The sequence below is a fragment of the Sebastes umbrosus genome, chromosome 15, assembly GCF_015220745.1.
Source record: "Sebastes umbrosus isolate fSebUmb1 chromosome 15, fSebUmb1.pri, whole genome shotgun sequence".
Classification (NCBI taxonomy): domain Eukaryota; kingdom Metazoa; phylum Chordata; class Actinopteri; order Perciformes; family Sebastidae; genus Sebastes; species Sebastes umbrosus.
This window is the reverse complement of record NC_051283.1, coordinates 24,518,507-24,532,397: the sequence shown is the minus strand read 5'-3', so window position 1 is coordinate 24,532,397 and position 13,891 is coordinate 24,518,507. Positions and strand designations below refer to the sequence as shown.

The 13,891-nt window shown below is 43.4% G+C and overlaps 1 protein-coding gene across 2 annotated transcripts in view; it reads left to right on the top strand.

Annotated features, from left to right (window-relative positions):
- The window catches only part of samd12 (sterile alpha motif domain containing 12), a 125,257-nt gene that overhangs the window by 42,017 nt on the left and 69,349 nt on the right, over positions 1–13,891 (top strand). For both annotated transcript variants that reach the window (XM_037794947.1, XM_037794945.1), the window contains exon 4: positions 13,403–13,543. In XM_037794947.1, coding sequence (XP_037650875.1) covers positions 13,403–13,543 — 141 coding nt within the window. The remainder of the gene's footprint in view (positions 1–13,402; positions 13,544–13,891) is intronic.

The window sequence follows — 13,891 nt, the reverse complement described above, 5'->3', positions numbered from 1 at the left end:
ACATACAGTACACACACGCACGCTTTCCTACTGGCACAATTAGGAGATAATGACATGCAAGAAAACCTGCAAGTAATTCAGTTTGTCTTCACATGGAGCATTAATTAACAGAACCCAATTAAAACAGGCCAGGCCACACCAATTGGGCTCACAAGGCGATTTGCATCCCAATCAATCTTTGAAATATTATGCAGATATGTTTTTTTCTGTTCCCTACACCCTATTAGAATAAACAAGGGTGGAAACAAATGATGAATGGAGTATTGTTGTGGAAAACAATCATGCGTAGACAAACAAACAGTGAGAGTGAATACATTTCATAAGGGCATGCAGTCGTGCATCTGAGCATATCTATTTTGTTCGGTGTGCTTGTCATACAATAGCTGTAACCCTTGAAAACTGAGAATGCGTTGGTATGTGTATCTGCATGGATTGGCCTGATTTTTTTTGGTTTGCAGAATTCTCCAGACCATAGCGTGCCTTTACTGTATTCTCTATCCAATCCATCCACAAAACACTCGATCCTTTTTTCAGCTGCCAGCGGGACTCAAATCTCACTCGTCTTGGCAAACTAAGTAGTCATCCCTTCATAAAGTACCAAAATCAATAAACAGTCTCAATTCCAGATCATAATTCAAACAGGCATTTGCGTCCTCCCCTCCTTTTGACATAAAACAGCGGCGAGGGAAATGCATTTCACTGCGTAAAATCAAGGCTGGTGCAACATTTTCAACGTGGAATGACTTCAGTATGCAGCGGCTGCCTCCCTGCTAGGCTCCTGTAACCTCAGCCAAAGAAATCAATGTTTCCCATCCTCCCTCCAGCCTGTACTGCCAAGAAACCCTTTCCCTCCCTCAATCTTCACCTCCCACCTCTCCCCCCCCCCCCAACAGTGACGCCGGCGAATTTGACTTTAACACCAGAGCTGTCATTAAAAATGCATTAAAGCATATTAAGGCGTAATTAGATATTAGTCCCTAATCCGTTGTAATTACAAGGACGAAGCTCTTTTGGTGGGAGTGTAGCTTGGCATGAAGAATTAGTTAAACACACAGTTTCCGATACCCTGGATGTAATCAGCGCAAAAGGTGTGATGACATAGGTAATCAAAAGCAAGAGGGTGGAAGACGGGGGGAAAAAAGGGCGAGTCACTATTAAGTTATATTTTCTGTCAGAGAAATCCATTACATCACATTGTGGAAATTCAGAGCCTCTCTGAAGGCATACAGAGACTGAATTAGATGCAGCTGTAGGGGCTGGCTGCAGGGGCGGGTTTAGAAACCTTAGACTTACATTTGTAAATTAGGAAAAATGTGTTGGAGCTCACATTTAGAGCCCGGGTTCTTGGCAAAAACAAACTGCACATTATTAATAATTACTGTGTTTATTTATTACCCAGTGTAATGAATGATTGCCCAATTAACAACTTTGAATATTCTAATGTGAAATAATATCAATCAAAAGGTGCCATTTGCAACTCAAAATAGCCCACAGCCATGGATGGATTATGTGGATTATGTGTAACGCAACAAAAGTGCCCTCTTGGATGCCCCTATGGTAGATAAAACATGACAAAGTGCCCTCTATGGTGCGCTTCCAGTAGAGAAAACATGATAAAGTGCTCTCTTGGATGCCCCATGGTAGATAAAACATGATAAAGTGTTTCCAGTGGAGAAAAAAAAAAGGTTGCAGTGCCCTCAAGGGCGCTCTTCCAGTAGCGAAAACATGATAAAGTGCACTCTAGGGTGCCCTTCCAGAAGAGAAAACAGGATGCAGTGCCCTCTAGGGTGCTCTTCCAGTAGAGAAATCAGGATGCAGTGCACTCTAGGGTGCCCTTCCAGTAGAGAAAACATGATAAAGTGCCCTCTAGGGTGCCCTTCCAGTGGAGAAAACATGGTAAATAGCCCTCTAGGGTGCGCTTCCAGTAGAGAAAACATGATAAAGTGCCCTCTAGGGTGCCCTTCCAGTGGAGAAAACATGATAAAGTGCCCTCTAGGGTGCCCTTCTAGTAGAGAAAACATGATAAAGTGCCCTCCAGAGTGTACTTCTATTAGAGAAAACATGATAAAGTGCCCTCTAGGGTGTACTTCTAGTAGAGAAAACATGATAAAGTGCCCTCTAGGGTGTACTTCTAGTAGAGAAAACATGATAAAGTGCCCTCTAGGGTGTACTTCTAGTAGAGAAAACATGATAAAGTGCCCTCCAGAGTGTACTTCTAGTAGAGAAAACATGATAAAATGCCCTCTAGGGTGCCCTTCCAGTGGAGAAAACATTATGCAGTGCCATATAGGCTGCCCTACATGCTAAGCAAACCTTCTGCGCGCTGGTGCCCTTTTTTTTCCACCCCTGCCCCTCAGACAGCCTGAGTCCGTCACTGAGACAACTGGTCCCTGGACACAAAGGTATAAAAGGCCCCCCACCTCTACTACATACAGTAGGAGCAAGACATCCAGACTGAAAGAGACACAAAACAAAATATGGAAATTCTTTAGCTTTGATAAAATCAGAGACAGCAGTGCAGTGTGAATTGGGAATACCACTTCTACATCCATCCGTTAGACTGTTTTTCCTCACACCGGAACAGCCTCAAAACAGCCCTTGATGTATGGTGTCATAAGGCCTTACTGTGAATAATTAATAGCCAGTAATATTAGTGGTTTAATGAAGGGTGGCCCGCATCCAGCAGCTCACACTGTACCACTTCAGTTCTTCTAAAGGTCTGTCTTCAACCCCCTCCGGTTGGCGGATCCATCATCCCTCCACTTTGAAAGTAACAGCAGCCTGTGTAACTCGGCCGTCCGTGATCTCCCCGTCCACTGGAAGGTCTCACGCTGGGTACAAAATGTATATTTGATGAGCCGCAAGAAAAGGATGAAAGGTGACAAACGCTGTTTTAAAAACCAGGACGAGGACACCCAGCAACTCGGGGCTTAAACAGCACTTGAGGGATGAGACAATGAATTCTGCGGGCGCCACAGACTGCTGTCATAAAAGCGCTGCTGTGTAATAGAGGAGCGGGCGTGATAGTAAACGAGTCAGAGAGACTAACATGGCTGCACATCAACTCTAAGAGCCACAAAACGGCTCCACTGGTGGCAATTGTTTTGTGTAATTTCCAAAAGGGAAATTTGAACAGCTCGCTGCTGATGAGCTGTTTGGGGGACGATTTGATCCGCAGACAGAAGGAATCGTGGTTAATGATGCCATTGGCAAGGTGATTATATAGCAATGTGTAATATAAAATTAATTACTGCTCTGCCAATTGCATGTTTTGAAAATGTCGTCCTTGCTTTTCCATATGGAGGGATTGGAAATGAATCTTCGGAGACTGTGGATGACAAGCAGTAGAGTAGTTACATAAACAAAGTGTAGTTAGGCTCATTATACAGTAATCGCATAAAGAAAGACGACCTGCCAAAAAAAGGGAAAAATGGACTCCTGATATTCAAGTCATTACAGAGCATGACCCCATTGAACCTGTTGTAATGACCACAGCAAGAAAATGAGAGATTTGGTCAAAGACAACCTATCTCATCACCGCTATGCGTGATTACAGTCTCAATCACAGTAATCTTCTCACACTGTGCTGAGTACGTCCCACTAGCCAGTATGATTCAGCAGTTGGCTCACCAGCTAAGACAGGTGAAGACCAGGCAGTGCCCAGCCCTGTCGCCAGGGAAGTATGTTGGCTTTGTTCGTTTCTGCAAACCACGGATACGTTGAATGTCGCCGTTTTTGAGCAGAGCAAGTGACGTAGTACAACAAGCAACACGCAGAGCAAGTGACGTAGTATAGTGAGCATCTGTTATTGCGAGTTACGTGGTATAATAATGAGTATAACAAGCAAGAAAGTCCACTAAGGGCGGGTGGGAGTGGTGGTGGATGGGTCAAACAAACACAGGACACAGGACTAAACGTTGACTCTGCGCTTTTTATGTAACGTTACGTAAGAAAGTCCGCTAAGGTCGGATATATATTTACAGTAGTTACGTTGTTACGTTGTTGCGTTACGTTGTTGCGTTACGTTGTTGCGTTACGTTGTTGCGTTACGTTGTTACGTTACGTTGTTGCGCTACGTTGTGCGGTATGTTGTTGCGCTACGTTGTTGCGTTACGTTGTTGCGTTACGTTATGTTATTATTTTAACACAAACCATGATCTTTTTTCTAACCTTAGCCAAGTAGTTTTGTTGCCTAAACCTAATCAATCATTTTACAACGTTAACCACTTGGCAGCGTGCGTTTCTGTAAGCGTGATACAAAGAAAATGTTTTTCCATCAGAGTTTTTAACGTTAACATGAATGATAAGGTGATATGATCATAGCATCCCAATTATAATTCTGCTGAAAGTTGATAAAAGATGAATCATCTCCCAGCCGTACCTCTTATTTCACTTGGTGAGTGCCATGTTATGTGTCAGCCGACAGTGAACACAAGTGTACACGGGTAACGTGAATTAATTCTTTCCTTCACACATGACAGGATGTTGGCGCTCTGAAAATCACAGCCAGCAGTCCTTCCTTAATGACCACGGACATTCAGGGTGGTCTGTGTAACTCAGGACAGCTAGTTAGCTCCACAGTCAACCTTACAGTGATTTCAGTTATCTATACCGACTCCACAGCACGTTACGGAGTCCCAGTGAGCTGTCTACAGGTTGTACGCTGTGGCTAACCAACAGAGGTGCGGTATAATGATCGGCAAACTGAAATAGATCAGTAGTGGTGAGATCAGCATGAGACTACCGCTGCTGTGACAAGTGGAGGACCGAGGCGGCTTGTTATCTGTGTGTGGGTGTGTGTTTGTGTGTCTCTCTCCCTCTCTGGCTGGCTGGCTGGACTAGTTTCATTACTTATACTGAACCCTTCTCTCTCTAGAATCATAACTGGCCTCCTCTCCCACAGTCAGGAATAGCATTAGCATCGGATCACAGGTGCTCAACGGCTGCAGTAGCTTTTTGGCTGCAGGGCTACAAACAAGTCTGTGACTGAAACAATCAGTCACCATTTACTTTAAGGACTGCAAGCTGCTCTGTGATATCACAGCGAATCCCAGCGTAGAATCTGCCCAGCGCCGCCGTATAGTCTATGTTTTGTCGTCGTCAGCGTGTTGGATCCAAAGCTGTTATCCCACTTTTTATTCTTGAGGGGAGGGGGATGCTATCGCATATGGCAGCAAGAAGTACACTCACCAGCCAGCGCTCAACACTCCCGTCACTTGTTATTCTGTGCTTGACAGAGTGTAGTGCAGGTTTGGAGTGCAGTTCGCCAGATTGCAACTCCAGTGACATTCATCCCCCAGAGGACACGCATATGGGCACACAGCTGCGCGGGAGATTCGACAAAGAAGTGTGACTGGCGTGGAAGATTTACCTGAGGAGAAGTAGTCACAGAATACATTCTTACGCCCGTATCACCGGCTTCAAGCACAGCTGCCAAAACATGTCAGGGCTGAAGAGTGTTAGAGGGAGAGGAGGGTTAATTTCATAGAAATAGAATAGGAGTAGAATAGACATTCCCATTCAAATCAATATTGCAGGATGGTCGGAGCGGCGGCTATTTTTATGTGTATTGTTGCTATACAGTGCTCCAGGGATGATGGATTTTTAGGCCAAACAGGAAGTTAGCATCGTCCTTGGCTCCCTCGACAAAAAGCCAATGAGATTTTTCAACACATTAAATGCATCTTGTGATTTTTAGGTTGTAGCGGGCTCCGTTTTAAAGCTAGAGTGAAGATACTGGTATCATATGAAACTACAAGGACCTAAGGAATCCATCGGTACCAACCATGTCATACTAGCTTGTCGCAAAGGAGGCTAAATAACGCGCCAAACTTGCGCTAATTTTTGGCAAGGAAAAACTGGCATGGCCATTTTCAAAGAGGTCCCTTGACCTCTGACATAAAGATATATGTTATATAAGTCTCCCCTTTACAGACATGCCCACTTTATGATAATCACATGCAGTTTGGGGCAAGTCATAGTCAAGTCAGCACACTGACACACTGACAGCTGTTGTTGCCTGTTGGGCTGCAGTTTGCCATGTTATGATTTGAGCATATTTTTTATACTAAATGCAGTACCTGTGAGGGTTTCTGGACAATATGTGTCATTGTTTTGTGTTGTCAATTGATTTCCATCCATCCATCCATCTGCAACCGCTTATCCCGTTAGGGGTCGCGGGGGGGCTGGAGCCGATCCCAGCCGACATTGGGCGAAGGCAGGGTACACCCTGGACAGGTCGCCAGTCCATCGCAGGGCTGACACATATAGACAGACAAACATTCACACCTACGGGCAATTTAGAGTCCACAATTAACCTAACCTGCATGTCTTTGGACTGTGGGAGGAAACCGGAGTACCCGGAGAAAACCCACGCTAACACGGGGAGAACATGCAAACTCCACACAGAAGGGTCCCAAGCCGGATTCGAACCTGCAACCCTCTAGCTGTGAGGCGCCAGTGCTAACCACTGCACCACCGTGCAGCTGTCAATTGATTTCCAATAATAAATATATACATACATTTGCATAAAGCAGCATATTTGCCAACTCCCATGCTGATAAGTATTAAGTATTAAAATCTCCCTTTAAGGTTCATTTTGAATAGATGAAAATGTGCAATTAATTTGTGATTAATCACAATTAATTATGGACAATCATGTGATTAATTGCCATTAAATATTTTAATCGTTTGACAGCCCAAGTTGTCACCATAACTACTAACAACAATCGCCATTTTCTTTTATTACTAGTCAAATGACCACAGAAAACAGGTCAATGTCCGTTCTACTCCTATTCTATTTCTATGGTTAATTTGCAGTCTTTGTATGCCTTTTCCCTCCTGTGGACGCCCCACACACAGCCACAATTAGCGTGGCGTTTTAGCCCCATGTGTAAAATTAAGTGCGGGATCAGTGTCTGTTTGTGTGGATGTGACCAGCTGACAAAGATTCTCCAGTTTGCTTACGCTTTTATATCTGATGGGTCTGTATATATGTGTGTGTGAGTGTGTGTGTATGTTTGTACAGATGCACTTTAAGCTCCCATTCATCAAAGCCGTGGTTGACTGTGCCAGGTTATAGCTGTAGATTAATCTGCTTCAGCCCAACACTGCTGCTGCTCACCCACCACTCATTAATCTAACTCCCAGGGACAATGTGTTTGTGTGCGTATAGGCTACTCACATCAGTGTGTTCCTGTACAGCATGTGTGTATACACGTGTGCCCATCTTTGGCTTGGGTGTAAAAAAAATATACTTTGAAAACAATATAACTGATCATACATTTTTTACAGGTACAATATAGGTCTTAATGTCTAGAAAAATACAGGTTCTTGGATGTGAATCAGAGGCGGAGGAAAGACATTTTTAGTGTTCAGTGAAGGCAGCAGCAGCTTCCTGGGAGTTTGGATCCACTAACCCTCTTATAGAAAGATGGGAAGGAATTATTTACCTCAATCCAGGGGGAGCAGAAAAGTATGGTATCAAGATGCTATGTGGATAGGTGACAGTGAGGAAGAGGGAGGCTGGGAAGGTTTGAGAAAAGAAAGAAGGGTGGGGCTAGGTACAGTATTTTGGTATATGCAGAAAGCAGATAGACCATAGACTGTATATAAGAAGCGGAAATCATCGTGACATCACCCATTGGTTGGTGGACTGTCGTTTTAAAGCCTTGAGTTTGGCATTTCTGCTGTTGCCATCTTAGTTTTTGGTCATTGCCATCTTGTTTTTTTGCAACCAGAAGTGACATAAGAGGGTGGAGCTAAGTACAACTGAACACTGAATAAGACATTTTAGGTGACCAAAAAGGTTATAAATAACTTTCATGAACTTAAAACACACTGTGAAAGAGTTAAAGATGAAAACACGGACAACTCCCATACCGGACAACGCCGTGGCAGCAACCTGTCAATCACAAGGTAGCCACGCCCTAAAGCATCCCCTGCTTTATGGTCTATTTGACTCTAAATGAGACCATAATTTACTAAATGAACATCATGCTGTATTGAAGAAGACTTGAAACTAGCGATTGAGACCATAAACTCATGTATACAATGTTTACTGAGGGAATAAATCAAGTGAGAAGTAGGCTCATTTTCTCATAGACTTCTATACAATCAGACTTCTATGCAACCAGAGGAGTCGCCCCCTGCTGGCTGTTAGAAAGAATGCAAGTTTAAGGCTCTTCAGCATCGGCTTCACTTTTCAGACACAGAGATAGACCACTGAGAAAGACGGGAATGTAGGTTAGACTGTAGGTAGGATGGTGGTTTTCCACCCACTTGTTTTTATCCACATTTCTGATTCAAGAGTAATACAGGCTCATGGAAACACATTCTCCTAATACACCTTGACATTACTGTACCTGCTCCCACTTCTTCTATTGTAGAAAAACATGCTCATTCTGCCACTCGGAGCTACACAATGCCACCACTCCACCAGAAAGCCCTTAAAATTAAATAAAAATAAAAAAGAACATGGTTTTCAGGGTTGGACATAAATACAATATCCCCAGTTTGAGTCCAGATGGGGCCCTCGATCCATGTCCATAAAGAGAGGCTGCCTCTTTATCACCACAGTGCCTCATTAAAAACACTACAGGGTATACATTGATCGGAAGGTATGAATTCATTCATTTAAAAAAGCACAAATGTAATTTTAGCAGCAATGAACTACCATAATGTATTGGAGTTACTGGTGCTCAATTAATAAACAGAGTACAGTAGATTAGAGTAAAGCTTTAATATCCCCATGGGGCAAGTTGGAGTACAGTCAATAATAAACACTAAAGGGTTGGGACACCTTGTTGCATTCACAGCTGGTAACAGGCCAAATCACATCTTGTTTAAGAAAGCAAAAAGCTGGTGGAATAAGATGGACCTCATATATATGTCTGTGCCACATCTGGTAAACCTCTGTCCTGATGGAAGCAAATTAAACTCTGAAATTAAAATTACTCTGAGCCCAGTAAGAAGACCTGAGCTTTCTGCAGTGGCAAAGATCATTTAAATTGACACCAGTGACTTTGTGACACAAGTTCAGGTTTTTGTTTTTCAGAATGGGAGTACTAAACCTAAACCTAACTTTGCACGGCAGCTGGATCCTTTTCTCTTTATATTATAAAAATAGTTCACCTAAATGGGTTTCTGAAACCATTTTAGGCAAGAAATAAGCCAAGCAGCTGCTGAATCTGTCTTCATTTTCGATCGACTACAGTTCGTTTAAAAGTTTTTATGCCCCTGATTTGCATGGGAAGCGTGGAAATGACGGATCCTGTGGACACGTACCATGAGATAGATAGGCTCCTGAAGAGGTTAGCGTAGATGCTGCAATAGCATCAGTTATATCAGAGCTGGACAGTATTTCTTCATTGAAAGAAGAGCAAAGAACGACACTTAGTTAGCCCTCCGCCTTCGTTAGTTTGATTGACAGATGGTTCGTCCAATCACCTGCCAAGTATTTTTTTAAAGTGCCTGCCCTTTTCCAAACAGTTTCCAACGACGGCTTCTCAGATGGTTCTGTGAAACAAACCATCTGTCAGAGTCAGGTTATACTAAACCACAGATCATAGCAAATGTTACAACTGACCCAATGAAACACTTTCAATAGAGACTTGTTGTTTTGCCTTTTTATGAATACAATCAGTTGGGTCCAGGATGAGTCCCAAATATATATATTGGTTGGCTCCCCCTTAATGATAGGAGCAAGAGAATTATGTAATCTCGCATGAAAGCATTTTATTTTTTTCAAATTTGAACGATTTGCTCAAAACGTGCCTAGCATTGGAAATAGTGGGAGAGAAGACTTCACTTTCAGGTTCTGTCAGGTGTCGGATAGGAGAGAGAAATGTGAATCCAATCAATATCTACTCTGTCAAAAATGAAGATGTAGTGACAGAACCACAGAGTAAGTGGATGGAGTTAAAAGAAAAGTCAAGTGCACAGTGAGGTGATTAAACTCGTGTTCAGAGTAGAGGTCTGCCTTAACTTCCCTGCTGTTAGGTGAGGAGTGGACAACAGTGTGAGTGTGTGAAATGTATTTTTTGGGTCAAGAGTTAATGATTTTCTGCCATGTCTTCTTTTTGTGTTGATCTGCCAAAGACCAGGCTCTATCATATTACTGTGATCTCGTAGAAATAACCATGCAGCAAGCTGACACCGTATTAAGTCTGTACCACCACACGGCCCAGGTGTTGCCGTTTTGTCATTGTTTATGCCTTTGACAGCTGAGTCACTATTTTTTATCACTTACAACTTTTCTTCAAGTATCTCTTACCTCATTGATTTCCTCTTGACCAACTTCTTCCTCGGTCCCCTCCTCCTCCTCCTCCTCTTCCTCTTCTTCATGGCCACGCTACGCTGCTCAGTGTATTAATTGTGGTTTGAAAAATCCCCAGCTGAGGCTTGGTGGGGTTGTCGAAGCCAATGGCTCAGAACTGCAGGGCAAGAGAGTGAAAGCTTGGACTCCTTACAGAAGCTGTTCCACCCTGCTGATGCTGCCTCGCCGACTGGAAGGAGCGCCGCGTTGGCACCGACCGCCAAGAACCGGCAGTGTGTTCATAGACGTCGGCGAGCTTTTTCTATTCTAGAAGTGAAAGTCAATAGTTTGTTGCATTGTAACATTAGCGCCCACCATCAAAGCTGCGGCCCCGCCATTTTCGACCAAAAGCGACTACCGGACACCAGTATAACGTCCGCCTAAAAAGTGCTGTACAAAAGTAAAAAAACAAAAATGATTTCCGTTCTATTGTCTATTGTCATATTTTACCGAAATTGCCTTTGTTGAACAATAAAATATTATAAATTTAATAAGCGTTTTCTGTCCAAAATGACGGCATCAGCTGTTGTCAAAAAGACCCCGGAGTTTCGTCTCTTTGCTTCTATACTCTTTGGATTAACTCCTTTAAAGAGGAATTTGGTGGTCAAAGGTCAAGGTCACTGTGACCTCACAAAACACGTTTTTGGCCATAACTCAAGAATTCATATGCTAATTATGACAATTTCAAAGAGATGTCTCATGACATTTGATCATAATGATGATATTGTGGACAGGCATGAATGTAAACTGCACCTTGACTGGTTGGCGGAGGCATAAAACTGCGAGGCATTAATACTATTTTTTTTCTATAATACAAAGATTAGCATTAGTGAACCATCTGTTGATCTCGTGGTCAGAGAGCTGTGATGCATCTCTTGTATCTGCTGTTATTTAAGATAGACATTACTGAAGCAGAGAAAAAGTGAACCTCTGTTGCCATGCCGATCTATCTTTGGTTACAGAATGAGGTGCCAAGTGATGGTTGGTCAATATTTATAGACCCATAACAGCATGTGCACGTCGGTTTTCTTCTGTCAATTTGCACGTCTGCCTCCCCCCCCCCGCCCCCCCAACTCTCCGCCCCGCCTTCGATTCATCAGCCCTCTTTCCACCTCACTAATCTTTTTCTTCCCATCTCCCCGTTTAATATGCTCCTCTCACTTCTGAGCCTTTATGACTCTACTCTGCTCCCCTGTGTTTATTTAATGGGTACTTTCAGCGCCATTTTAAGTTGAAGCATCTTAACTGTGTTTGACATTTTACCCCCATCTGACCGTAGCGCCGGGCGAAGAGCTGCTTTTGTTAAGGCAGGAGAAAATTGGCCTAACACAGTCAACGTTGTACCGCTAACACTTAAGGGTACTTAGCTTTCCCAACTACTCCCTTCTGTGCTGTGGTAGCAAAGTGGCAGCGTGGGGGCTCGCCATGCCCTAACGATCTACAATGGATCGTCCAAACAAATCAAGAGACGTGAAATTATAAAGTCTGCCTTTTCTCTCTGTTGTTTTTTTAAAAAAAGGGGGCACAGAATAAAAGCAAAAAGGCCAATTTAAAACGGTATATCATTAACTTTGATGATCAGACCATAAATAGGGATGGGAAGAGGAGAGAGAAAACGAGGGAGAGGAATGTGACAGACTAACTCGCATGAGCTTGGAGGAGGACTGATCTTTCCCCTCGGCTGTCAACCAATCAGAGCCAGTTTCTTGCCCGGAGAGTCATCAGGGCAAAGGAGCAAAGGGAGCTGTCGGGGTCCAAACCTAACGCCTAGTAATTACCCTGAATTATCATCCTATCTGCTGCTTACCATCCCACATGGTACAAAGGCACTCGTAACAAGCGTTAATAATTACGCAATACTCGACTCGCATTTTACCAGCAGCACAAATCCCCCTCATCGACACTGATTGGATGATTAAATTATGGATTTTATACGAGGATTTGCAATTAAGGAAAGAGCAGTGAGGGATTCTCGCTCAAGGGACATACAGTACTGATATTTATGTGAAACCCGTGCTGCGTTTTAGAAGAATGTGCTTCACATTGAGTTGGGCTAAAAGGGATAGTTTAGTGTTTTGAAGTGGGGTTGTATGAAGTACTTATCTTGGAGCTTGGAGAAGCAGGCAGGAGGACCAGAGAGGGAGCAAAGCAATGTACTGCTGTGGACGGGGGCAGCAGCAAAACATATTTTAGACACCTAAAAAAATCAATATCAGTTTAAGTGTACGCTTTATTTAGAGTATTTTCAACGCTTTACCTTGCCGTCAGAAAGCTCTTTCCCACGGGGAGCTGAAGCTGTTGTATCCATCTATGTTCTCGCCAAAGCCACCAGACTCTTTTGAAAAAACACTGTAATTTTACCTCGCAGAACACGGGGGTTGCTGGTCTACCACTGCCTCTAAGTCACACAATAACACAAACAAACTAACCAATCGAGACAGTGGTAGACCAGCAACCACCGAGGTAAATTACTGTTTTTTCAATGGAGTCTGGTTGTTTTGGCGAGAGCATAGATAACGGCTTCAGTTCCCCCGTTGGAAACATACACAGCAATACATTGCTTTGCTTCCGTGCTGTAACTCCTGTCTCCTTCTCCAAACTGGAGGCGTGCTGACCTTCATCTACTGTAGGTAATACACTGACTATGGATAAGTACCTCATACAACCCCACTTCAAAACACTCCAACTATCCCTTTAAGGCTAATTGACATTCATGTATTTGGCAAAGGTTCTTAAAAACGACTATTTTTTTCTGTCAGAAACATGTCGCAACCTTAAAAAGCTCTCTTTATCGACATACAATACACCCCTTTTCAGGCAGAGCGTTAAGTGCTTCGGGTTTGCCTCCAGTTATTCCTTTGTTTTGCCTCCAGCTAATACCGTGACGTAACCATGACATCGGCTGTAAAAAGCCTGACTGTAATCTTCCGATCATATTTGTTTGTGTGTGTTTCCTAACTCTGTTACATAAATGCTTTATCTGTACCCTTTTAGCGTGTCTCCAGCTGTGCATATTGAATTCCCGCTGGCTTCGTGCTCCTTCTGTCCCTTAACCTTCAGTCTTGTTTGTTTGTTTTTTCTGCTTAGGGCGGGCTCTGATGAGATTGACGGACAGAAAGCTGGAGAGGATGGGTATCATGCAGGAAGCCCAGAGGCAGCACATCCTGCAGCAGGTCCTGCAGCTCCGCGTCCGGGAGGAAGTCAGGACCCTTCAACTTCTCACACAAGGTTAGACTTTTCAGCACCCATTTTCTCCCCTCAGTCCATCACAGAATATATAAAACACACCGTACACATTTCACCATAATATTGTTTGTGTCATTCAGCATACTAATTTGCTCACACAAGCTTCAAAACACCGCCGGGTTTTTAGAGCACATACTGTATCTGCATCTCTCCCGGGTAAAGATTATTCACAAGGACATGGACTTCTCACATTCTGATAAATATTCAGAATCATTTACTGTGCAGCGTTTATGTGCTATGCCATCTGTAGTCATGGCAATCACTGCATGTTTTAAAGCAGGCAGGACGTGATGAATCAGAAATGATTATGCAACTCCGAGAGTCAAGCAC